General features: G+C 51.4%; 1 protein-coding gene across 2 annotated transcripts; it reads right to left on the bottom strand.

Moving 5' to 3' along the window:
* Positions 1 to 247: 247 nt before the first annotated feature.
* Positions 248 to 26953, bottom strand: CIB2 (calcium and integrin binding family member 2). 2 transcript variants are annotated; one of them, XM_032176218.2, is made up of 6 exons: positions 26458 to 26953; positions 19000 to 19034; positions 6697 to 6808; positions 4826 to 4973; positions 1339 to 1534; positions 248 to 933 (listed from the first exon to the last, which is right to left on the bottom strand). In XM_032176218.2, the coding sequence occupies exons 1-6, from the start codon at positions 26506 to 26508 to the stop codon at positions 912 to 914; spliced, it is 564 nt and encodes a 187-aa protein (XP_032032109.1). In that variant the 5' UTR covers positions 26509 to 26953; the 3' UTR covers positions 248 to 911. The 2 variants fall into 2 exon arrangements, with proteins under 2 accessions (XP_032032109.1, XP_058283658.1); XM_058427675.1 differs by lacking the exons at positions 19000 to 19034; positions 26458 to 26953 and adding an exon at positions 15833 to 15913.

Genomic DNA, 26953 nt, shown 5'->3' with positions numbered 1-26953 from the left:
TGTCCCTGTGCCTGAGTGGTTAGCACTCCCGAATGTTAACCAGAGATACTACCAGGGAATTCACGGAAGGTTCGGGGCATGGATGTGTTTTCCTCCTGATGGCACACGCACTGAAATCAAAGTTAGTGCCTAAAGCAGGAGCACCACCTAATGCCGAGAGATGAGATGCCAATGGTGGGATTTCAAGGATCAGAAGCAAAGGTACCCTCAAACATTTCCTAACATTAGCAGACATGGAGAGCAAAGGGATGCAAAAGTGTTTTACTACCAGGAGTTCACAAATCTGTGGCCAGCACACCAGTGAGGATTCCACGGTGTTGGGGAGGGCAGGCAGGGTGGTACTCATGACCCAGAGGCAGAGACACGGGCAAGAAAGAGCCCTTAGGCCCACTGCGCCCACAGCTTCACATTGTGAAGGAGGCCGGGAGAAGGGGAACAGGCAGGGGTAGGGAGCAGCCCAACCTTGGGTTTTGGAAAAAATTGCATAGCTCGTTAAAACCCTGACCTCTTTTTTTTCTTTCCACTCTGTCCTGGGTGACCAGGGTGTCTGCTAGCACTTGGACATGTCAGACCCCACCACCTCCTGTTGGGTTATCTGCCTTTCCCTCTGGGTGGGGTGGGGAGCATTTCTGGAGTAGGAAAGGACTGGGGCATGGGGCGGGGTGCGGAGGGCCTGGAGAGAGGCCATGGGTCCTGGGGCTGGACCACAGGGGGGCTGTGGGAAGGGTCCTAACCCTCACAGGCCCCCCTCCTGGTTAAGGTTTTTTTTTTTGCTGAAAGGGCCACAGGATATATTCGTGGTGTAAACCCCAGAGGCTGCCACTGCTTTCCTGGGGAGCTTGGAGGCCACACCCATGTGACTGCAGGGCAGGACGGTGGACTTCTAGGCCCCTGCAGCCTCGGCAGTGTCCTCAGATCCGGATGTGGAAAGTGCTGGAAAGAAAGAAAGGGCAAGAGAGGGTGAGAGGCCCTGGGTCAGGCAGGTAAAGGCTCCTCAGGGAAAAGCACAGCAGGCCCCAGCCCCATGCTGAACAGTGCCTCATTAGGGAACCCTGCATAGTGAGTGGGTGCAAGCAATCAATACTGAGAGAAGGCGGAGGAACAATGGTGCCCAGGGAGTTCTGCCCCCACTTATCACTGAAGGGGCCCCCAGGTCTTCAACCTTCCCCCTGCAGGGGACAAGGGCCAGTCACACGTCTAGGGCAAGGGTGCCTTGAACGTGACCTCCTGCTTCCTGGCCGCACACCACTGCTCACAAATAGCGAGTGATAGGGGCCTCAGCCCCAACATCCCGGCCTGCCCTGCCCTGCCCAAGCCCGACCCCTGTAGTGGCAGCACCTGAGGAAGTCAGGGGCCTTGGCAATCATGTCCTCGAAGTCAGCAAAGCCCAGCTTGCCGTCACCGTCCAAGTCAGCCTCCTCAATGACCTTGTCGCACACAAGTACCACCTCCTCCTCATCCAGTTCTGACTTAGTGAGCCGGGCCAGCGTCAGCTCCAGGTCCTCCTTGCAGATGAAGTTGTCAGTGTTGAAGTCTGTAGGGCAGGGGTTGGACATGTTCAAGTCTGGGCTGCGTGCACCCAGGGACCCCTACACTATAGCTCTTCCTCCTAGCTGGTCCCACTACCTCCACCAGCTTCTGATGTCCCCAGAGCATCTCCATGCACACTCTTGGGATACTGAATCCCTGCCCCCAAGAGGGCTCACCCACCAGGCATCGCGTAAACGCCCCATCCACCACCCACAACAACCCCACAATGACTAAACCACATCCTGAAGCAGGTCAAAAGTCCAAATCTGAGGTTTCCTAAGAACTTCAGGCTTAGGCCAGATAGCCCTTCCTGGCCTTAGCCCACAGTGGACCCTGTGTTCCCTTTAGACTTCCAGAGCTAAGGAAACTAAGGCCCAAAAAGGCCACGTGATTGAATCAAGGTGGAAGAGCCACTCGGAGATGGAGCAGGGATTCTGATTGGGGCCTTTGTGACTCTAAGACCCAAGTTTTCTAAACTGCACCCTATTGCCTCAGTGGTGTGTGGCCAGGAGACACTCGGTCAGGAGACTCAAAATCAAAAGGCCCTTAGAGAGGGGCCTGTGTCTGGCCTTTGTGCACACAGAGCAGGGAACATGGTTTGATTCTACCCATGAAAAGGCACTACCACTGCCCCAAAGCACAGCAAAATGGTTCAGAGGACCGAGCCATGCGTGGCCACATCAGAGTGAACTCTCTCTTCTTACATTTTGAGCCCAACTACCAGCTCTGCGCTGTTTCTTCTGCCTAGGGTCCCTTCCCAGCAAACTCCTGCTCATCCTTCAAATTTTGGCTCACACATCACCTCCCAGTGGCAGGGCTTTCTAGCGATAAGGGTCCTCTTCCCCACAAATGAGCTTCTCTTGCCCATTGGCAAATTCTGACATTAATGGTAGTGACGAAGACCCATCATGTGAGCATCACATGCTCTTTCTCATTTAATTTTCAAAACAAGACTATGAGGCAGGCACAACTGAATCTCCACTATACACATGAAGAAACAGAGAGGTAGCCAGGCACGGTGGTTCACGCTTGTAATCCCAGCACTTTGCCAGGCCGAGGCGGGCGGATCACGAGGCCAGGAGATCGAGACCATCTTGGCTAACACGGTGAAACCCCGTCTCTACTAAAAATACACACACACACACACAAAAATTAGCCGGGTGTGGTGGTGGACGCCTGTAGTCCCAGCTACTCAGGAGGCTGAGGCAGGAGAATGGCGTGAACCTGGGAGGCAGAGCTTGCAGTGAGCCGAGATCACACCACTGCACTCCAGCCTGGGCGACAGAGTGAGACTCTATCTCAAAAATTAAAAAAGAAACAGGAAGGTGAAAAGGAGAGGTACCTGCCTGAGGTCACATCCCGGTCATTGTTGGACCCTAGAGCCCAAGCTCTTGGGGTGACTCTGCCCTGTCTATCTCTGCAGAGGCCTGGGCACAACCCTAGGGTATGCGTCAGGGGGTATTCATCTCTGCCCTTGGCACGGGACATAGCAAATCTCTGGAAAGATTTGCTGGCTGGCTGGCTGGGTTCCTGTGGCCATTTAACATGAATAAACAGGCTCAGAAGTGAGATGATCCTTGTTGCAAATGAGGGCCCAGGGTTCCCCAGCGCCAGACTAGGAGGGCCCTGGCTGCCTCTCCCCACTCCACCCCCAGCCTAGGGCAGCAAGGAAGCCACAGTTCTTCCATGTGTTCCTGTGCCCACCTGGTCCACGCGATCTGCACTCCCCTGTCTTGGGCAGACAGCAGCCCGTCCCAGGAGCAATGCTATGGAGTCCAAGACTGGGCGGATGTTGGGTGGAATCTGAGAAGCTTTTTACATGAGCCATGTGGACATAGTTTGTGGAGGGTAGACTGGCAGGTATTTTCTTTCTGATATGCAAGCAAAATGTGGGTGCACAGACAGAAACCAAAGTCCTCTGAAATAAACATGATAACCAGAAAGTGAAATGTCAGTCTGGGTGTGGTGGCTCACGCCTGTAATCACAGCACTTTGGGAGGCCGAGGCAGGCAGATCACCTGAGGTCGGGAGTTCGACACCAGCCTGACCAACATGGTGAAACCCCCGTCTCTACTAAAAATACAAAAATTAGCCGGGCGTAGTGGCAGGCACCTGTAATCTCAGCTACTCGGGAGGCTGAGGCAGGAGAATCATTTGAACTTGGGAGGCTGAGGCAAGAGAATCACTTGAAGCTGGGAGGCAGAGGTTGCAGTGAGCTGAGATCACACCATTGCACTCCAGCCTGGGCGACAGAGTGAGACTGTCTCAAAAAAAAACAAAAAAAAACAAAAAAAAGAAAAAAGAAAGCGAAATGTCAGCCCCGATAGGCCCTGCTGCCTTGGGATCCAGTGTCTGATCAAAGGTGCTGAGGACAGGAGCTTTGACCCTGACTCTTCAGGTCCAGGTTGGGTCCCAGCCCCTTCCTGGGCCTTAGCCATCTCAACTGAGGTCTATCTGAGGATTTGACACCAGTCCTCACGGGTCTGTCAGGCCAGCACAGGGGGTGATCTCGTGGGTATGAAGTTTTCTCCCTGTGGCTGTGGGAGAAGCATGAGTCCTTGGCTCATGAGTGCCCGCTGTCCTCTGGTGGCTGGTGAGACAGCAGGCCCGAGGGCAGAGCTGGGCGGGGTGAACCCAGGCAGCTCTACCTCAGGCAGTGTTGGGGGGCTCTGGAGGCCCCCCTGCAGGCCTGGCCTTACCACCATGGCCTAGGCAGCCTCTCTGGCTCCTCCATTTTACACCTCAAAGCTGCTGAGTGATCTTTCTAGAAAACAGAGCTGCCCTTCCCCACTGGAAACCTTGCAGCGGCCCTGGTGTCTGGATCACTAGGTCCAAACTCTATGGCTGGCTCTCACAGCCTGGCCGCAAATTCTCTCCAGACTCATACCGCCCCCTGTCCCACCACCTTCCAAGTTCCTCCCATCTCCTTATCAAGCTCTGCGCTTCCCTGTGTCTGCATGGGCTGCGCCCTCTGTCAGGTCTGCCAGCCCCCGCTTCTCCAGTCCAAGCCTCTGCTAGTCCCTGCTTAAAGGTCATGCCTGGGACCCCTCTCACACTAACCACCCGACCTAGGGTGGGCGAGTCCCTCCCTTCTCCGTTCTCAGGACCCCCACAGATGTCTCTCAGGGACTGATCGTCTCCCTCGGCCACCCCACTGGATAGGCACGCTTCAGAGGACAGATCAGCTTCACTGTTCTTGGTGTCCCTAGGGCAGGAGCCAGCAGTAACCCGACAGCCTGAGGGCCCCACATGTCCCCCACCAACATTCACGGCCCCCTCCTCTAGCCCTGGTTACCATAGATCTTGAAGGCATAATTTGCCTTGAGCTCTCGGGGAGCCGACTCGCAGAGCACGGAAAACATGTCCACAAAGTCGTTGAAGGTGAGGTTCCCCTCACCATCCTCGGAAAACGCCGCCACGATCCTTTCTTTGAAGGGATTCTCCTGAAGAAAACACACACAGCAATCACTGTGGGTGCAGGATAAGCAGGAGGGCCCCGGAGCCAGACTGTGGACAGCCTGTGTGACCCTGGAGGAGTGACCGAATCCCTCTGAGCCTCGGTTTCCCCATCTGTAAAAAGGGAATAATAATAACACCTTCTTAATTGGGTTGTGATGGGATTAAATGAGCTAAAGTATGTAAGGTGTTGGTACCAGGCCTGGCATGTGTAAGAGCTCAAGAAGCATTCTATTGGGCCATGTCACATCATTAAGATAGGCACAGCCAGGGACAGTGGCGCACTCCTGTAGTCCCGGCTATTTGAGAGGCTGAGGTGGAGGAATCACTTGAGCCCAGGAGTTTGAGGCTTCAGTGACCCACTGCACACCAGCCTGGGCAACAGAGCAAGACCATGTCTCCAAAAAAAAAAAAAAAAAGCTGAGCACAGCAAATGTGTTCTCACTGGAGGCACTGCCTCATCTGAAGCAGAAGCACAGATCCAGAAGAGCACACAGAGGCTCTGCCTGGATGTGTAGGGCTCTGTCCCCAGCAGAAGAAGAAAGCCCAGGGCACTGGTGGCCCTCAGCTCAGGCCGCGTCAGGCCAGGATCGTGGAAGGTGGATTGGGGTCAGGTAACTGGACCAGACAAGCAGCAAGAGTCATACAGCCAGTTCAGGCCCAGGCCTGCTGTCACTCTGCTCCTGTGAATTCTCCCCTAGACCACCTTGGATGCTGCCTCTCCCAGGGAGCTGTACATGGACGCCTTCCTAGATCCCCAAATCACTCCTCCTGCAGCCCTTCCATCCCAACTGAGCTAGCGCTTGGCTAGCCCCATTCCATGCCCAGCCCAGGCCAGTGCAGGAGGCTCAGAGACAGACTACTTGGGTCCCACCCATGAGTGTCTCACCTGCTCCAGCAACCCTCTGAGCCTGCTCTTGAGCCCCTTGCTGGGCCAGACGCGGTGCTGGTCCAGGGCTGAGCCTGGGGCCCATTGTCTCTCAGGACTGAGGTCACAACCAGAGTACAGGCCCCAAGTGGATGCCATATAGCACTCTGACTCCACCTTCAGGCCACACATCCTAGGCCTGGCAAGGGGCTACTGAGTTGTGCCCCAAATGCCTTCTTAATGCTGCATGCACTTTACATATTATGGATAAGGAACTCATGAAACAAAACATTCAAATATATATGGTCTGAGGACCAGCAGCATCAGTCTCACCTGGTAGCTTGCTCGAAAAGCAGAATCCTGACTCTACTCCACATGTACTGAGCCTGAACTGGCATTTGGACAAGATCCCCGGGGGGCTTAAAATTAAATTTTAACAGGTACATTAAAGTCTGAGAAATGATGCTATGGATGACCACCATGCTGACCTCAGTGAGAAGCCACGGCCAGACAAGGGGGAGATAGAAAAATTATCTAACAAAGCAGACACAGGTCTGCCAAGTACAGCAGGCTTGGGGCCACTTAACAAAGGGACAAGCAGATGAGCACAAGCCTATGGCCTGCAGTGGGGTGGCCACTGATGTACAGCACCCTTACAGAGCCCACATAGCTTATTTATTCAGAGTGCAGATGAGGAAACTGAGGCACAGAGAGGTTCTGTGATCTGCTCAGAGCCACACAGACACAAAGGGTGGAGCTGGGTTCAGCCCAGACCTGGGGGCCTCTGCTGCTGGTCCAGAGGCACAGATCCCCTGCCCGCCAGCAAGAGGCCCTGCACATACCCGGAGCTCTGGCATCTGGATGATGAGGCTCATGGGCACGTGGACGATGGGGCTTTTCCTGTAGTCCATTGGGACGAGGTTGGGGGCCAGCTCGTAGAATCGCGAATGCAGCCTTGGAGGAAAGCAGAGAAAAAGTGCTGGAGGGGGTGCCATCCCTAAGCCCCAGTAGCCCGATGCTGCCCTGCCTAGGCCTCTGCCTCTGCAGACCATCCTCAGCCAGGACCAGGTGAGGGGCCAATGGGAGGCTCTCTGCTTTGCCCACAGGGTGTGAAGTTGGGAGGGAGGTGAGTTCTGCCCAGACCTCTGTGCTGATAACCAGGTTGTGTCCAGGCCTCCCTATTTCCACCACACCCACCCCATCAGCACCACCACCATCACTCCTTGGGCCTGCCTCCAAATCTTTTAATTTTTTCTCCTTTGGGCTCTCATAAGGGTTTTCTATGCTCAGGATACTGTGCTAAGCACTTAACACATCACCTAATTTAATCCTCCTCCACATCACTGTGCAGACAGATGCATCCTGACCCCAGTTTATTGCTCAGCAAACAGAGGGCTGAAGATGTTAAGAGTGATTTGTCTAAGGCCACATAACTAGGGAGCATCAAGGGCCATGGGTTGAGCCCAAGATGGGAAATCCAAGCAGAAACTCTTAGCCACTCTTCCTCCTGACACTCCTGAGGGTCCATCAAAGCCTGGGCCCACTTCGTGGCCTCACCACCCCAACTTAGGCCCTGAGGGTTGGGTCTCTCTGGGAGAGCTCTCAGCAGTCCTCACACCCTCAGGAAGCCCCTGTGAATGGGCCACCCATAACCTCTCTAGCTGGGGGCCATTGAGACCCAGTCTGCTACCCTGGTGGGCCCTCCTCACTGATGGGTCAGGTCCCTAGCTCCTGTCCCAGCCTCCAGGAAAGCAAGCCCACCTCAACAAGCTGCATGGACCCTCAAAGGTGTAATGCATCCTGGCACTGTCTCACTTGGAAGCTCCCTTCCTCCCTGCCCCCTGCCCATTATTCAGTCTTTCTTTGCCCTGTGTCCACTTTTCCAGGTCCCGGTCATCCCAGAGAATAGCCCCCCATCCCAAGACAGGTATAAACTGTATTCAGATGAAATTGTGAGCTGGGTGTGGTGGCCTATGCCTGTAATCCCAGTGTTTGGGGAGGCTGAGGTGGGAGGACTACTTGAGGCCCAGAGTTTGAGACCAGCCTAGGCAACATAGCAAGATCCTGTCTCTACAAAAATGAAAAAAAAAAAAAAAAATTAGCTGGATATCATGGCTCAGTCCTAGCTAATTGGAAGGCTGAGGCTGGAGGATCACTTGAGCTTGAGCCCAGGAGTTGGAGGCTGCAGTGAGCTATGACTGCCCCACTGCATTCCAGCCTGGGCAACAGAGCGAGACTCTGTCTCTAAAAACAAAAATTGTGTCCATTAAGTGCTGCCATGCGTGGGACAAGTATAAGGGGCATTGACTGGGGGCTGAGGTAGGTAACCTGCCTAAAGTGATGTCTTAGGCTGCTGGCAAATGGATTAGGTATGATTCTGTATGTCCCAGGCTTGGGCCGGCCCTGCCACCCCCAAAGCCAGATCAGCCCAGGTCTCCTTTTAAGTGGCTTTACCCTGTGACACACCCCAGGCCCACGTTTATCAAGCCATTCAGCACAGCCATCCAACCTTCCCTTGGTTTCTACCAATTCTTGTGGTCCTGCTGCCTAGCTGTCCTTAGCAAGGCAGCTCAAACAGATAATAACAGCAGCTATCGTTTAGCAAGTGCTTACTCTGTACCAGGCCTGAACTAATCTTCTCCGAGGATTGCTTTACTCATTTTAATCCCCAAATCACCCTGAGAGGTAGATATTAGTCCCCCATTTTCAGGTGGGGAAAACTGAGGCTCAGGAATCAAGTGTCTGCCCCATCCTACACAGCCAATGAGCAGCGGGAACAGGACTTGAACCCAGGACCTCTGGACTCCAACCACTTGGCTCCTCCCTGCAAGTCAAGCCCTGGTAAACACATCATCCCCTGGTTCAGAGCCTGTCCAGGGCAAATGAACAGTAAAATGCCACATGCCCACTTTGCCACTCACACATCCCTATAAAAGGGTCTGAAATGACAAGGATGTGCCATGACTTGGAGACAGAGCTGGAAGGGAAAACCCCTAAACTTGTACTTTGGGTGGGAGGAGGCTCAGCAAATGCCAGGGTGGTGGGATCAAGCTGAGACTCTCCACAAGAGGGCACTCGAGGACTTTCTTTGCTCCTATTTCTTGTGTAGAGGAAAACTACCCTTTTTTTTTTCACACTGTCCCCAAAGAAGGAACAACCACTTGTTTCAAAATTCATGCATCTTCTTTCATAATTCATGCATCTGGTACTTTGACATATCCATTGTGCTTCCAACTGTTACATTTCCCACTTGACCTTGACCCCACCCCATGTGTCGGGGTGTGATGTTGGAGTGTTTCTGGGGGTTGGCCTACACCTCGGAAGTTTTGTGGGCTGGCTACAGCAGGAGCATGAAGTCAGGCTGAGGCTGGAGTCCTGCCTACACCTCTCATTAGCAGTGTGGGTAAGTGGGTTAATTCACTGAAGGATAAGTTTCTCTATCAGTAAAGCAGGGGCTATTCTACTGTTCTCACCCCTGGATGTTCATAAAACCACTGGCCTTCAACTGGCAGCTTTTAGCATGCTGTCTGCCACGTCAGAGGCTCCCTGGAAGGGGTGGACTAGGGGGAGAGGCTATGGGTGCTTGGCAGGGTTGAGGAGGTATCCTCTAGGGTGGGAAGGCCAGCTTCTACCCTGGGACACAGATCTGTTCTAAAACAGTAACTAAAATCACATTGGAATTTTTCTTTAAAGAAAAATCCAAGGAGAACTTGAAAATCCAAATCACTGTGAACGAAACTCTAAGCATTGTCAAAGAACCACATCTCTGTCACTTCTCTCCCAATAAAGGGCACTGAGTTCAAAAAGAGTTATATATTAGTCCTACCGTAACATCCAGGATCAGAAACCATACTTATGCTACTTGAACTGCCCCAGAGTATGAGGCAAGAAATGTGAAAACCCTCACTTTATTTTACAAAGTTGACAAGAACCCTGATACAAGAACCTAATATGTAGCATCCAGAATGGACCAATGGCACTTGCATATATAGATGAAAAAGTCTTATAAAATAACATACTGGGGGCCAGGTACAGTGGCTCATGACTGTAATCTAAATGTGCTTTGGGAGGCCAAGGTGAGAGAATTGCATGAGGCCAGGAGCTTGAGACCAGCCTGAGCAATGTAGTGAACTGTATCTCTACAAAAAAAAAAAAAATTAAAAATTAGGTGGATGTGGTGATATGCATCAGTAGTCCTAGCTACTCGGGAGGCTAAAGTAGGAGGATCTCTAGCCTGGGCAACAGAGTGAGACCCTGTCTCTAAAAAAAAAAAAAGATAAGTAAAGAAAGAAAAAATAACACACTGGTAAATCAAATCCAAGACTTTAAAAGAATAATACGTTAGGACCAAGTAGGATTTATTCCAGAATGCAAAGATAGTTCAATATTTGGAAATCTGTGGCTACAAATCATATTAAGCAAAAAACATTTTGACCAATTTGATAGATGCATTTATGACTGCATATGTGAATACAGAAAAATATCTGAGAAGTTATATACTACATATTTATACTGATAGTCCCTGGGAGGTGGGAGTAGAGAAATGCGAAAAGAAGGAGGATTTTACTTGTTATTTCACCTACTTCTCAATTATTTGAAGTTTTAGAAGTATTTATTTATTTATTTATTTATTTTGAGACAGTCTCGCTCTTTCGCCCAGGCTGGAGTGCAGTGGTGCAATCTTGGCTCACCGCAACCTCTGCCGCCCAGGTTCAAGTGATTTTCTCGTACCTCGGCCTCCCGAGTAGCTGGAATTACAGGGGCATGCGACCACACTCAGCTGATTTTTTTATATTTTTAGTAGAGATGGGGTTTCGTCATGCTGGCCAGGCTGGTCTCAAACTCCTGACCTCAAGTGATCCACCACATCATCCTCTCAAAGTGCTGAGATTACAAGCATGAGCCACCGCACCTGGTCAAAAGCATTTTAAAATATATGTTATTTCGTCAATAAAAAAACTTAAAAATCTTAGTAAAACAGAAACAAAAGGAGTTTCTGCTTAGGAGCAGAAACAAAACGGTATCTCTTTCTCTTTTTTTTTTTTTTTTTTTTTTGAGTCTTGCACTGTCGCCCAGGCTGGAGTTCAATGGCTCAATCTCGGCTCACTGCAGCCTCCGCCTCCTGGGTTCAAGCAATTCTCCTGCCTCAACCTCCTGAGTAGCTGGGACTACAGGTGCCTGCCACCACACCCAGCTAATTTTTGTATATACTGGGGATATACCCATCAATGTGGGATGCCTATAATCACCATTATTATATAACATTTCTCCCCAGGAGCACTAGTCAATGTACTATTCGCCGTCAAGGTCCATGAGTTCTGCATCCGTGAGTCAACTAAAGACGCAAAATACTTGGAAAAAAAAATTGCATCTACACTAAACATGTATAGATTTTTTTTCTTGTCATTATTCCTTAAACAATACAGTATAGCAACTCTTTACACAGCATTTACATTGTATTAGGTATTATAAGTAATGTAGTAATGATTTAAAGTATACAGGAGGTGCCAATTTAAAGTATATAGGAGGGGCTGGGCATGGTGGCTTACGCCTGTAATCTCAGCACTTTGGGAGGCTGAGGCGAGCCAATCACTTGAGCCTAGGAGTTTTGAGACCAGCCTGGGCAAAACAGTATCACCCTTGTCTCTACAAAAAAATATATATAAATTAGTCAGGCATGGTGGCACGTGCCTATAGTCCCAGCTACTCCAGAGGCAGAGGTGGGAGGACCACTTGAGCCCAGGAGTTTGAGGCTGCAGTGAGCCATGATCGCACCACTGCACTCCAGACTGGGCGACAGAGAGCCTTCCTGAAATAAAAAAAAAAATTATACAGAAGGATGTGCAAAGTGAATAAGGTTATTTGCAAATACTATGCCATTTTATATCAGGGACTTAAGCATTTGCAGTTTTTGGTATCCTTGGGAGGTCCTAGAACCTATCCCCCACAGATACTGAGGGAAGAATGTAATTAGTTAAGACAGTAAAATAGTACACTTAAATATTGGAGAGGAGGCAAGTTACCATTTACTGGAAAACCAAAAATAATTAGCTTAAAGACTATTTGAAATAGAAAGAGTTAAGAAGCCTTTCTACACAATAGATTTTCTGTTATGTATTCACATTAGCCTTTTCAAAAATAGGATTTGGCTGAGTGCAGTGGCTCATGCCTGTAATCCCAGTGCCTTGGGAGGCCAAGGGGAAAGGATTGCTTGAGGCCAGGAGTTTGAGACCAGCCTGGGCAACACAGTGAGACTGTTTCTATAATTTTTTTTTTAATTAAAAAAAATTGAATTCACAATTTAAAAGAACCAAAAAACCAAAAACAATTAAGTATAAAATTGGTACAAAACGCACTAATTTAGAAGTATCAAAAAAACCATGAAAGTTTAACAAAAGATATAAAAATATTTTAGGTAGTTAGATAACTATTGTGCATTCCTGATTGGAAAGACTTAATGCTGTAATGATGACGATGCTCTGTTCATTTTTCTATAAAATGAATATGACCCTAATCAAAATCTGCAAATGACCTATTTGGGATCTAGCCAGCCTGATTCAAAAGTTTGTTTGGTTAAGTGTTTCTTCAAGTTACCGGCAAAAAAAAAAAAAAAAAAAGTTCGTTTAGAACAATAAATGTAGGAGTGTTGCAGGGGAACCCTGAAAAAAAGAGAAACTGGGGAAACATTTGTCCCTATCAGGTATTAAAACAGTTTAAACTATAATAAGGACAATGTATGAAATAGACATTGGCATTTACAAGGCAGACTAGTAGAAGTGGTAGATCCCAATGTAAATGAGAATGAGCCCATGACATAGCATTTGAAATCAGTGGGGAAAAGATTAATTCCTCTGAAAGTCACAAACCAGCAATCCACATTCATGCCTAGTTTTCATATAGCATTTTAAAATAATTAAATTACGTCAAAATAATATATTTAGAATTTTGTTGCCAACATATACAGATTGAAAGATCTTACACTATAAACCTGGGTTTCTTAATCAAGATGGTCTGAATTCCCCCAGGGAAACAACTAGCTGGGGCTAAGGAGCAGCTATTTCTGCAAGTGTCCATTCTAAAGAGTTCCCAGCCAACTAGACAGCTTCATTTATGTACAGTGTGTGTTGGCCCCCCTTACAGGCAGCTGAGCTTTAGACTCTTGGGTTATTCAACGAAAGATCTGGGGTCAGAAGACAAAAAGCATATAACAGCAGTGGGAGGAAAAGGCAGCTCTTAAAAATATCCATATCTTTGATCAGGAAATTTGTTGGAAATACCCAGACATATGCAGTTATGTGAATGGCACCACAAGAATATTCACTGAAGTACAAATTATAATCGTGAAAAGTTGGAAATCTGAATGTTCAACTACACAAATTGAGAAATATCCATTAAATGCAGCCATTTAAAATATTATATCAGAACATCTAATGATATTGAAAGTTGTTTGCAAGATGTTACAGGAAAAAAGCAGAATGTACAGTATAACCCCATTTTTTTTTTTTAAAAAAGCTTGTATACATTTATATACCTACAAAAAGAAAAACTATAAGGAAGGCTAGTCACTAAAACATTAGCAATTATCTTGGGCAGTAGGCGGACAGTAAGATCTTTTTTCTTATCTTTTTTTAACTTTAAAAATTGTGATAAATGTCTGGGCACAGTGGCTCATGTCTGTAATCCTAGCACTTTGGGAGGCCAAGGCGGGCGGATCACAAGGTTAGCAGTTTGAGACCAGCCTGACCAACACGGTGAAACCCATCTCTACTAAAAATACAAAAAATAGCCCGGCCTGGTGGTGCATGCCTATAATCCCAGCTACTCAGGAGGCTGAGGTAGGAGAATCACTTGAACCTAGGAGGCGGAGGTTGCAGTGAGCCGAGATCGCGCCATTGCACTCCAGCCTGGGCGACAGAGCCAGACTCCGTCTCAAAAAAAAAAAAAAAATTGTGATAAAATAACATAAAATTTACCATCTTAATTATTAGTTTTTCTAAATTGTGGTAAAATGCACATGCCATAAAGTGTACCATCTTAACCATTTTGATGGGTACAGTTCAGTGGCATATTAAGTATGTTCACATTATTATGCGACCATCACCACCACTGATCCACCTCCAGAATTCTCTCCATCTTCCAAAACTGAAACTCTGTACGAATCAAACAATAAGTCTCCATTTCCCCTCCTCCCAGCCCCTGGCAACCACTATTCTACTTTCTGTTTCTAAGAATTTGACTACTCGGCCAGGCGCGGTGGCTCACGCCTGTAATCCTAGCACTTTGGGAGGCAGAGGCGGGTGGATCATTTGAGGTCAGGAGTTCCAGATCAGCTTGGCCAACATTGTGAACCCCGTCTCTACTAAAAATACAAAAATTAGCCGAGCGTGGTGGTACACGCCTGTAATCCCAGCTACTTGGGAGGCTGAGGCAGGAGAATTGCTCGAACCTGGGAGGCAGAGGTTGCAGTAAGCCGAAATCACACCACTGCACTCCAGCCTGGGCGACAGAGCGAGACTCCGTCTAAAAAAAAAAAAAAAAGAAGAAAGAAAAAAAGAATTTGACTACTCTAGGTACCTCATGTAAGTGGAATCGTATATGTCATTTTGTGACTGCTTATTTCACTGTGCATAATGTCCTTAAGGTCCATCCATGTTGTAGCATAGGTCAGACTCTCCTTCCTTTTGAAGGCTGAATAGTGTTTTATTGTCTGTCTATACTGTGTTTCGTTCATCTATTCATTTGCTGATGGATTGCTTCCACCTTTTGTGAATAATGCTGCTATGACTGTGGGTGTACAAACATCTCAAGACTCTGCTTTCAATTCTTTTGGGTATATACCCAGAAGTAGAATTGCTGGATCATGTAGTGATTTTATTTTTAAGTTTTTAAGGATCCACCATACTGTTTTTTTTTTTTTTTAGCTTTCTTATCTACTTTTACAATTTGCCTAAGGAAAAGCAATTTTAAGCATATATATACTTTTTTTTTTTTGAGACAGAGTCTCGCTTTGTAGCCCAGGCTGGAGTGAAGTGGCATGATCTCGGCTCACTGCAACCTCCACCTCCTGGGTCCTGGTTCAAGCAATTCTCCTGCCTCAGCCTCCTGAGTAGCTGGGAATACAGGAGCGCACCACCATGCCCAGCTAATTTTTGTATTTTTAGTAGAGTTGGGGTTTCACCACGTTGGCCAGGCTAGTCTTGAGCTCCTGACCTCATGATCCACCCGCCTCAGCCTCCCAAAGTGCTGAGATTAAAGGAGTGAGACACTGCACCCGGCCAATTTTAAGCATATTACAAAACAATACCATCTGACTTTTTTTTTTTTTTGAGACAGAGTCTTGCTCTGTTGCCCAGGCCGGAGTGCAGTGGTGCAATCTCAGCTCACTGCGGTCTCAACCTCCTGGGCTCAAGCACTTCTCCAACCTCAGCCTCCCAAGTAGCTGGGACTACAGATACACACCACCACACCTGGCTAATTTCTGTATTTTTTTTTTTTAAAGACAGGGGTCTCATCATGTTGGCCAGACTGGTCACAAACCCCTGAGTTCATGTAATCCACCTGCCTCGGCCTCTCAAAGTGCTAGGATTACAGGTGTGAGCCACCGTGCCTGACCATGATTTAACTTTTTGATAAACACATACAAAAGAAAAACATTGGCATAATATATACCAAAAGATTAACGGCCATTATTTCTGGGTCATAGGCTTACAGGTAATTTTTTTTGTCTTCTCTTGACTGGCTTCATTTTCTAATTTTTTTACAATCATTATGTGTTTGTGTAGTAAGTAATTAAACTAGGTTACACAAAGCTTTTAAAAGGTTGAGAAAATAAACAATAAAATAACAAGTAAACAAACACCTTGGGGTGCTGGCTGGGTGGGCCTCTCTGTGTACCAAGGGGACAAGGACTACTGTCCCGCTGATTAAAGAGCACAGCCTAATTAGGGGACAAGGCAAGTCGAAGTGCTAAGCTCTTACCTATAAAAAGCAAGGTGATTGAATAGGGTGGGCTGCCCACTCGGGCTCAATGTGGGAATGGAGGAGCTGTGTCCTGGGAAGCAATCGGATCTACCTGGGTGGGGGCAGGGCAGAAGGAAGGAGAATTGGAGGCGGGCTATCTGTGACTCGGTATCACTGCCCCAAAGCTGCCTGCCACAGAGCTGGGGCCCAACCTGCAAAGAAAAACCTCCTGCTCAAGTTTCCTCCTCACCATCTGGTCAGTACTCAGGGAGCAGCTTACCAAGAAAATCATCCCGGTGGGGGTGGGGAATAGCAGCCCTGACAGGCCCTTGGGAGCAGGGAAGATGAGCAAGGCCTGGGGCTGGGCAGCCTGGCTCTGCAGCTGACCTTGCCCTCTCTGGGCTCCAGGCCTCAGTTGTGTCATCGGGACCTGAGATGTGAACAGTGGAGAGGGCTCTCCTGGAGGGGCAGTCAGTCACATGCTGGTTTCTCCACAGAGAAGGCTGGAGAAATGCGAAGGGGCTCAAACTGGAATTGAGCCATCATGGCCATGCCTGTTCCCTCCAGGGACATGCAATCCCGAATCCTGCCTTGTCTTACTACCCTTCCCTGAGGGGGGACAGGTGGGCAGCAAACTCCAGGTAGCTCTTTTCATGTTTAATAACACCATCACCTGGCCCTCCTGGACACAGGGGCCTGTGAGAAAACAGCTCCCGCAAGCAATGTCATCCCCATGCTGCAGACAGGGCTTCAGGCTTGGGTTTTGCTCTGGTGTTGAATTATAGAGCCTAGGGTCCTGATGCGTGCAGAGGTGTGCAGGCCAGGGCTGTGGGGAGCCAGGACGCCTCTCCCCAAGTCCTCTCACCTGCCTGGAGCCCCTCATTTTCCAAGGTGCCAGGGATACCCCTGATATGGTTTGGCTGTGTCCCTACCCAAATCTCATCTTGAATTGTAGTTCCCATAATCCCCACGTGTCATGGGAGGGACCTGGTGGGAGGTAATTGAATCATGGCGGCAGTTACCCCCATGCTGTTCTCATGATAGTGAGTTCTCATGAGATCTGATGGTTTTATAAGGGGCTTCTCCCCCTTTGCCCAGCACTTCTCTCTCCTGCCGCCACGTGAGGAGGGATGTGTTTGCCTCCCCTTCTGCCATGATTGTTAAGTTTCCTGAGGCCTCCCCAGCCATGTGGAACTGTGAATCAATTAAACCTCTTTCCTTTATAAATTACCCAGTCTCAGGCAGTTCTTTACAGCAGCATGAGAATGGACTAAAACCACCACCAAAGGCCCATGATATTGGATCTGATTCCTGGACTGGCCTTCGAGTTCCTCTCTCCTCTTCCCCACACAGGCAATCTTGCTGCTGACAATGAGACCACGCGAGGATGGGGGTGGGAGTCGGAGCAGGAGAAGCTGGCCTGTGTCTCACCTCTGCTGCTCCCCAGCCTGGAATGTTCTCCCTCAGCCAATCCTACCTGTCTTTCACCCACACACTCTTCATATGGTCACTGGTGGCTAACAGGTGCCATGCTCCCTGTTAGTCCTGCCTGATAGCAAGTCTGGTGAGGAGCTGGGCACTTGGGCCCAGGAACCCAAAGAGCCCCTAACAGGCTGAGCAGCTGGGGGAGCACTAGGGTGGCAGGGTGTTCGGGGTGTTTATAAAGCAGATGATTCTGCAGTTGGGTCTGGAAGGATGCACAGCAATGCTGTGGGCAGAGGAGAGCCGAAGGACACTCCTGGGAGTGGAGATAGCCAGTGCAAAGGCCGGGGCAAGGGGCTTTTGTTGCCAGAATGAAAATGGCCGTGGGCCTCAGAAGACAGGCAGCCTGGGCTTGGCATCTACAAAGGTAGGGAATCCGAAGCTCCCTGTGAGGCTCAAATGAGGCTCCATGCCAAGAACTCTGAAAGGTAAAAGGTGCCACATGAATGCCAGGGGTGACAGCTTTGTTATTCCAATACCGAGAGCCATCCTGTCCAAATGGGGACCTCTCCCCTGACATCTCTCAAGCTACGGGGCAAATGCCACTTATCAAACACTATACCCCAGTGTTGCTGCCCCTCGGCAATGCTATGAGGGTAGGTTTCACTATCCCTATTACGCAGAAGAAAACTGAGGCTCAGGGAAGGTCAAATGGTTGCCCAAGGCCACAGAGCTGAGAAGTGGGAGTAGAGCCCAGGTCTGTTGATGCCAGGCCTGGAGGCTTTGCCCCTTGCTCAGACTCTCTAAGGTGGTGGAAGTGGGGTATCCCCTGCCCATGCAGGGGACAGGTTGGAATAGCAGCCTGGGTAGAGAGGAAAACCGAGAGGCACTGCCTGAATGAGCAGAGTGGTTATGGCAGTGACAAGCTGCAGCACAGCTCTCTTGGGAAGCGGCAATGGGCTCTGGTCCCAGCCTGATCATCGATCTCCAGGGGAAGTGATCCTGGGACTTTGCTGGCTTTTAGTGCCACCTGATAGCCCAGGCAGAGGGGCCTAGTGAGGCCCGTGGGGCAGTTTTCTTGGTATTCAGTGATTCCTGCTCACCGACTGGTCCTGGGGTTCTGAGGCTGCCGATCCCCTTCATCTTTCCCATCCAGGTCCACCCCCACCCCCATCAACACCAAGGAGAAGGGCTGTCCTGGGAAGAAGCAGAGCCCTGATGAATAGCTCAGGGGTGGTGGCCACGCCCTCAACTTTCAGACGTCCTAGGAGTGGAAGAACATCAAAGCTAGAGCCAAAGGGCCCTTAGGGACCTCTGGTCTAACAGACAGGGACTCCCTGCTATACCAGGACCCAGGATGCAGTGAAATAGCAAGGGACCTGGAGTCAGAGGCTGGGTCTTGAGCCCCTGGCTCTGTGACTTTAGCCAAGTTGCTAAGCTCCATCTGTAAAATGGGGTTAAATGGATTCTTTTGTTACAAGGTCACAATGAGGATTAAAGAAGAATGTGCCTGAAACTACCCACCTGAAAGCTCATAGTAAGTAGATGTTCATTCCCCAGCAGGAGGATCTGGGCCCTGGGAGGAGTGGGAAGTTCTAACTCCATACCAGCCCAGTGGCCGAGTGGGGACCTGAATGTGGCTCCTGACAGATGCTGATGCTCTGCCTCAGCCCCAGCTAGCACAGCCAGCCCACGTGGGGTGCCCCAGCCTCACCCCGGCCCCAGTCCCAGTCCCAACAGGGTGAACGAGAAGCCACACTTACTTGAGGATGTCCTTCTTATTGAAGAAGGTGCAGTCCTGTTGAGGGAAAACACACAGTCAGTGTGTGGCTCCCAGGCTCCTTTCTTCCTCAGAGGCCTTGATGCCACAGGGCTCACAGGGGATAGCTCCGGACTGGGGACAGAAGAGTCACTACTATCCCTCCCCACCCTGCCCTCACCCATTGGGGACAACTGGTCCTAGCAGCTATAGAAAATGGCTCCCAAAACCTTTGTCTATCCTGGGCTAGGCCTAAGGAGCTTAGTGCATGGTGGGGGGCTGCAGCATGCTTTAGGGTACACATTTAGGAGGAAGATGAACACTCCCAGGTACGCGTGGCTGATTTGAGTGCCAGTGGGATACACTGGGGGATGACGGGGAGGTGGCTGGGGGACAACTCTGAATGAGGACCCACAGGGCCACCTCCTGTAGCTGCATGGGGTGCCATCCTCACTGTAGCCCTGAGCATGGTGCTAGGGGGGTTGTGCAGTCCCAGGCTCAGAGACTGAGAGTTCCAGGCACATAGACTGGGGAAGCATCAGTATGTACTTGGTGTCTGAAGCCAGAAGGGGATGAGGTCACCCAGAGAAGGGAGTGAAGAGGCCAGGGAGATACGGGAGGGAGAAACGTGGGCGGGGGGAACCAGGTAGCATCTGGGGTAGAGGTGAGGGTAGGGGCTGCTGGGGACCCCCAGGTGAGCATTACTCCAGGTGGGGGCAGCACTTGGCTCCTAGGGCCATCTAGATGACAAACTCCTCTTGGAGGGGTCCTGTCTTTGTCTAGATGACCTGCCTATATCCACAGCTTGGCCTGGCCAAGGTATCAACCACTGGGAGTCAGTGACAATGGCCAGTATGCCAGGCCTTGGTGAAAAGTACGGAGGTGAAAAGGACCCAGCACTTTGTAAAATGCCCAACCGTGAAGGGCTTTTGTGCACCTCCCCTGCTGTTTAACTCCTCCACCTTTGTCCACTGTTACAGCATGAAGGAAGAAGGCCTCCTAGGTCTGCAGAGCCCAGAGCCCGTAGGGCCTCCTGGGGCCATAAGCTGACCAGAGCCAGCTCTGATGAGGAGTGAATGGCTGAAACTCAGGCCTGCAAACAGCCAGGCTTGCCCTGAATGAGACCTGAAGCCGCTGGACATCAGGGCAATTGGAATGTGTATTGAGAGGCCCAAAGAGAGGATGCCTGCAGGATGCACACAACATCTGGGGTTTCCACTGGGTGCCTTCAGGATTGCTGAAGAGGGGAGAGTTGGTGGGAATTTCCAGGCCCCATTTGGCCCAACAAGTCTGTCCTTCTAAGCTGCTGCTCCCTGGGAGTTAGACTAAGGATCCATGCTGCCTTCTTGGAAACACAAGGGGTTCTCCTGGGGGTCTCAGCTTTGCTTTTGACAATGGCTCCTCTGTAGGAGCCCAGAACGGCTCAGGCTGGGGAAGCAGTGCCCCTGCTCCTCACCCAGCACAGACAGAAAACTCCCTACTTAGCAGGCCTCAGGCACAGACAGGCTGGAAACAGGGTGGGCTGATTTATCAACAAACTCCAGAAACATGGAGCAGAACGTGGACTTCCCTCCACCCCAGGGCCGTTTCCATGGTCTAAGGTGCCCAGTGAGAAGGGCCAGGGCTCTCCCACCTAGCCTGGAGGAGGCAGTCAGCAGAACTGGAAATGGGGAGAGGTCTCAGCTCCTGCTCTCTTCCCCCTGATCTGTCCTCCTTCCCCTCCCCTCTCCTCTCTCCTATCCCATGAGTTGGAAAGGAACTATCCAGGTCCTGATTCAAGGGTTCTACTGACAAAAGATGCAAACACTTCCCCTATAACCCTGCTCCCTGTCACAATTACTTACACCTCCCTACATCCATGGTCCTCAAGCTGTGGCTCCTGGATCAGCAGCATCAGCCTCACTGGGAACTTGGTGAAAATGCAGATTCTTAGGCTCCACTCCAGATCTCTTGAATCAGAAACTCTGTGGGTGGGGCCCAGGGATCTGCACTTTAACAAACCCTCCCAATGATGCTGATGTATGTTGAAGTGTGACGACATCTGCTCTAGAGCAGAATCACCTGGGGGGCTGTTTAAGATACCTGTGTCCCCATCCCTCAGCAGACCCCAGACAAATTGTAGAGAAATCCCCAAGGGTGGATCCAGGCATCAGTGGTTTTCAAAGCCACTAAGGTGGTCCCAACGTGCAACCCAGGCTGAAAACCACATCACAGCCAGTACATGATGTACCATGCACCTGACACCTGGGGCTCTAAATATCCAATTTTGCTTAATCCTTATCATTAGCCAAGGGGGGCCGGCATTATCTCTCTATCTTAAAGATGGGCAACTTGAGACTCAGCAAAGTTGAGTAGCTTGCCCTGAGTTGCACACACAGCCCAGGAATGGAACTGGGATGGGAATGGAACTTAGGCCTCTGTGCTTCCCTTCCCCCGACCCGCCTTTTTTTTTTTTTGAGACGGAGTCTTGCTCTGTCACCCAGGCTGGAGTGCAATGGCATGATCTCAGCTCACTGCAACCTCCGCCTCCTGGGTTCAAGTGATTCTCCTGTCTCAGCCTTCCAAGTAGCCGGGATTACAGGCATGCACCACCATGCCTGGCTAATTTTTGTATTCTTAGTAGAGATGTGGTTTCACCATAGTGGTCAGGCTGGTCTCGAACTCCTGACCTCAGGTGATCCACCCACCGAGGCTTCCCAAAGTGCTGGGATTATAGGCATAAGCCACCACGCCTGGCCTTCTTTTTTTCTTTTTAATGGGAGTAGAGCTTGGGGCCCCCACTGGCAAGGAAGCAGAGGCAAGAAAAGATCCTCTGTGCTTCTTGGCCGCTGCCTATGACTACAAACAGAGCCATGACCACTGTACACCAACCACTCCATGTCCTGCGTCTGCTGTGTATTCCTATACTTATACACAGTAGGTGCTTAATACAGGCTTGTGGGATGAGTGACCAGACTTTTCCATCTATGCCTTCCACAGCAGTTACGTTATTTCAATGGCTGCAGAGTCCCTGCCTAGTCTTAATCTTTCTTCTCTTTCTGAACATTTGGTAACACCTATTTCTTGGTTTTAACATCACTGACAAAGCTGCCATGAACCTGCTCATCAACCGATGTTTCACTTTTTCTTCTGTTCACCTGTTTCCCTGGGACTCACCCCAAGGAGGCAGTGCACAGGTAGTGAATATGGCAGGTGTTCTTAAAAGCTTCCCAGGGCTCAGGGTGGCCTAGAATTGTGGCAGGGGAAAAGGTTTGGTAGTCAGAGTCAAATTCTAGTCTAGCTTCAGACCCTTAGGCAAGTCATTCTCCTTTCTGAGCCTCAGTTTCTGCATCTGTAAAGTGGAAATAATGCCTCTCTGAAGGGGACAGTGTGAAGAGCAAATGAGGTAAGGTACAGGAAGTCTATAGGCCCCAGCTGATAGGAAACAGTGCAACAGCTCCATCCACCACCCAATGTCCCAAAGGCATCTCCCCAGAGTCGGTAGCTCTGCTGTCTTTCCCTTCTCTGGAGTCACCAAACACTCTGCCCACCACTACACCCTCACCTGCCCTGGGAGCTACAGCCCCATGTCTGAAGGAACCCTTTCTTATACTTTTGGAGAGCAAGTGCCCCATCACTGCTTGGTTCCTGACAGTACACAGGGACACAGGGACAGGTCTTCCAGCAAAGGTCCCAGCTCAGGTCTGGGTCATGAGGAATGGAAGGGAGGGAAGGAGAGAGGGGCCTAACCCAGGAGTGACGGGCCCTCAGAACATTGGCAGCAGAAAACAGGACAGGCTGGGCTTTCACAGTAGAAGCCCAGATGTTTTCCCAGTTAAGGCTCGAGTTCTGCCTCCGAGCCCATATTCACCCTATTCCCCAACTGGAGTGCCCTCTCCTCTTTCTCCAGGTTGTCCAAACCCTTTGTTTTCTCCAAAGCTCAACTCAAGGGTGACTTGTTCCAAGCAACCCGCCTGCCTCCCATCTCCTACATGCCTGGTCTGCCTGTGCCAGCGGTCAGGAGCCGAGCCATGGGCCCTCCCAGCTCTAATGGAAATGGCTCTCCATCCAGCTCTGCCAGCTCAGGCCTCAGCACTGCCCAGGTGACCATCACATGGCTCAAGGTCAGTCTCCAGTGATCTTAGTTGATCCCCACAAGAACCCTGTGACATGAGCACAGCTGGGTTAGTAGTTCCCATTTTAGAGGTGGAGACACTTAGGCCCAGAAGAGGACAGTGGCTTGCTAAGGCCCACAGCATCAACTACCCAGCTGACTTGAATCTAGGGCTTCAGAATCCTTGTCTAGAGTTCTTTGCTCTCCTGGAGCCATGCCTTAACAAATATTTGTTCATTCATTTGACAACATCCTCCAAACATCTCTTTTGTGCCTGGACAGGGGCCATACAAGAAGGAAGATGGAGTGTAAACAATGAGGTGCCCAGTATAAGCCATTCTGTGGCCACAAGAGGGACTGGGGATGTGTATGTGTCAGGCTCCCTGAGTACTCCCAGCTGAATGGATTGGTGGGGAGGGAGTCAGGGAGCCCGTCCCAAAGAGGTGAGGCCTGGCCTGGACAGAAAGATGGGCCAGACTAGGTTAGCAAAGGAGCAGGGAGAGCAGCAGGAGAACGAGGGCCAGAGGTGAGGGAGGGCTTGGCTAGAAGCCCTTCAGTGTGCCTGAAACTTGAGGTGCAAAGGGAAAAGGAGTAAGAAATGAGGCTGGAGGCTGGGCGTGGTGGCTCACGCCTGTAATCCCAACACTCTGGGAGGCCAAGGCAGGTGGATCACCTGAGGTCAGGAGTTTGAGACTAGCCTGGCCAACATGGCAAAACTCTGTCTCTACTAAAAATACAAGAATTAGATGGGCATGGTGGTGGGTACCTGTAATCCTAGCTACTTGGGAGGCTGAGGCAGGGAAAATTGCTTGAACCTGGGAGGTGGAGCCAGGATGCGGAGGTTGCAGTGAGCCAAGATTGCACCACTGCACTCCAGCCTGGGTGACACAGCGAGCGAGACTCTGTCTCAAAAAAAAAAAAGAAAGAAAGAAAGAGAAAGGAAGAGATGAAAGAAGAGTGAGAGAACTAAGAGGGCAGGTGGCTGGAGGCGGATGGGCAGGAGGGGCACAGGAGGGAGCAGTCAGACCTCCAGTTTGCAGGAGACTGAGCAGGCCTAGCCCAGGGCCCTGGCTGTGGGGATGGAGGAGGGGACCTCCAGGTGAGCCACAAAAGAGGCTGAGTCACAGGCCTTGTTCTTAACTGAAAACATGGGCTGAGGGAGAGCAGAGAGTTGGAATGGCTGGAGTAGCAGCAGTGGGTGTTGGGGAGGCTGTGACCCCTGTTTTGGAGTTTGAGGGGTCTGGGGGATGGCCCTACAATGCAGAGGAGTGGTCTGGACAGAAGCTTAAACGTTGGGAATCACCGGCACTGGGAACCAAGAGGGTGCACCCTGCCCGGGAAAGGTTAGACTACCAGGCTGGGAGGTCCCAAGAAACCCTAGGGGTCACTTAGGGGAGAGGGTGCCGTAACTCAGGCTCACCCCTGCTCAGCACTGGCTGGCACGTGGCTGGCTGGAGAGCCAGAGGGAGGGAGATGTGGGGCTCTCAGGTTTCACAGCTCTCGTTTCTCCCACCCTGCCTGGCAGGGTCTAGCTAGGCTCTGGCAAAGGATCAGAACCTAACACTGGGACTGGCTCCGATGAGTAACCCAATGCCAGGCTGGTTGGAGTGGGAACCCGGGCTCCCCACCCCCATGAAGCTACTCCTCACTTCTGAGCATGGCTTGCCTGCTTGCCCCTGCCCACCCCCAGGCCTTTATCCAAGCTGTCCCCTCCACCTGGAATGCCTCCTCTGGGCCCCACTGGGCAAAACCCCACCTATCTTCCCAAAGCCTGCTCAAGTGCTGTATCGTTTCTGGACTTTGTCCCCCTTTCCCGCTGGCCTCCTGCTGCCCACTAGTGCCCTTCCCTAGAACACACTCCACCACCTGCCTCTATCACAAGGGCCACACACTGGAGGTGAGAGTCTGTCTCTGAGTGTCTGAGACTGAGTGCCTTGGGGACAAACAGCACACATGGCCCAGCCCAGTCCACTCCCAACTAAAGAAGTGAGCCTGGGAGTCAAGATTCGAAATCCTGTGTGAGCCCCGAATGGCTCCTCAGCCTCTGTTTACACTTCTGTAAAATAGGCCAATAATCCACCTCACTGTGATGATCAAGTGAGCTGATGCATAGAGGGCATCAATTACTGTGCCTGGTACACAGCAGGTGCTCCATAAATGTGTCTCCCCTCTTCCTTCCCAGGGCCTCACCTGGGGAGCTGAGAAATCCATTACTGACAGCTAGGGCTTCTAGGAGGAGAAGGGGCCTTTGTTTTACCTTCACCCACATCAGAGGACCCACACTTCACGCCTGCTTTCCTTCACAGCCAAAGTAAGCACTGATGAAGGCAACAAGTGCCTATGGAGACCCTGTTGGTGTTCCTCCTGCCCAGTTACACAGGCCACAACACAATCCTGCCCCCTCCGCCTAGGGCAGGGGAGAGGCATCAGATGTGGGACTTGAAGGGTGAAAGAGATCCTTTGGAGGGGGGAAAGGCATCCAGGCCCAGGAAATGGCACGGGCAGAGGGAGAGAGGGAGGGAGGAATGAGCCTGGTGAGCTGGAGCAACTGCAAATGGTTTTAAGGCAGCTGCCATGCAGAGGGCAGGGAAGGGACCTGGGGAGACTGAGGCTGCAGAGATAAGCTGAGCAATTGGCCAGGGCTCTGGGTAAGCCAAGGGGTTGGGCTTCATCCTGCAACCACAGGGAAGTTTTTACCTGGGTGGGACGGTATTGGGATTCCAGATCTGGAAAGCTGGCTCTGGAGGCAGGAAAACCTAGAAAGGTCTAAGGAGGTGGCTGCTGAGGGCCTAAGGGAGCTGGGAGAGGTGGCCCTGGAAGGCTGGTACCAGGCTTGCGTTCTTGCTCCAGTTATCTCCATGCTGGGGTCAGAAGGAGCGAACCCCAGCAGATAAACAAGACAGTCCCAACTGAAGACTGCATGTGGGGACTGATGCACCCCACTCCTAGACCAGACAGGACCCCAGCTCTCATTTCTGCTTTACTCGCTCTCCTGGGCTCCTTCCTGGGGCTGGGGGGCAGGGAGTGGGGAGGGCGGTCCTCCATCCAGCCTAGTTTACTGACTCCCTCTCTGGGCCAGGTGGGCGCTGGAATGGGTGGCTGGAGAGGGGTTCGGGTCCTGCCTAGGGCGAGAGTAGCTGGAGAGAGGCGCGCCTGAGAGGCTCTTCCAACTGGAAAGAGCTCTTATTCCACCGGTGGGGAAACTGAGGCACGGCGAGGGGAAGTCACCGGCCCAAGGTCACGCGGCGAGCTGAAGGCAGAGGCAGGGTTTGAACCTGGGAGAGCTGGCTCTCGGGAGGCCTCGGTCAGCGACCGAGAAAAGGGAGGGGCGGCGGGGCCTGCGTTGGGGGCCGGGCGCGCCGAGCTCACCTGGTAGTTGTCTAGCTGCTCTTCGGTGAAGATGGTCTGCTTGTTCCCCATGGTGGCCGCCGCGCCGCCGCTCGCCCGCTCGGGCTCCGCCTCCCATCAGCGGACGCCAGACCCGGAGCCAGCGCCCCGTGCCCGCGGCCCTCGGCAGCCCCGCGGCTGGCAGCGGCCCACGGCGGCCGGACCCTTCCAGCCCCGCAGTTCGCCTGGAGGAGGCGCGCGGGGGTCTCGGAGGCGGGGACTGGGACCCGGAGCGGCAGCGACTCCGCCCCCGGCGGGAAGAGGGGCGGGCACCTGGCTCCGCGGCTGCAGCGCGCCCGGGTCCCAGCAGGAGGCGACCTGGCCACGGGAGACGCTGCCCGGCAAGAACCCTGGGCTCCTGCGGCCGGAAGTGCTGGGGGCGCGCGGGGGTCTCGGAGGCGGGGACAAAGACCCGGAGCGGCGGCGACTCCGCCCCGCGGCAGGAAGAGGCGTGCGCCCGGGTCCCGCCGTGGGAGTC

The sequence above is a fragment of the Hylobates moloch genome, unplaced genomic scaffold, assembly GCF_009828535.3.
Source record: "Hylobates moloch isolate HMO894 unplaced genomic scaffold, HMol_V3 SCAFFOLD_14, whole genome shotgun sequence".
Taxonomy (NCBI): Eukaryota; Metazoa; Chordata; class Mammalia; order Primates; family Hylobatidae; genus Hylobates; species Hylobates moloch.
The sequence above is the reverse complement of the archived record's forward strand: the minus strand, read 5'-3'. Positions and strand labels throughout refer to the sequence as shown.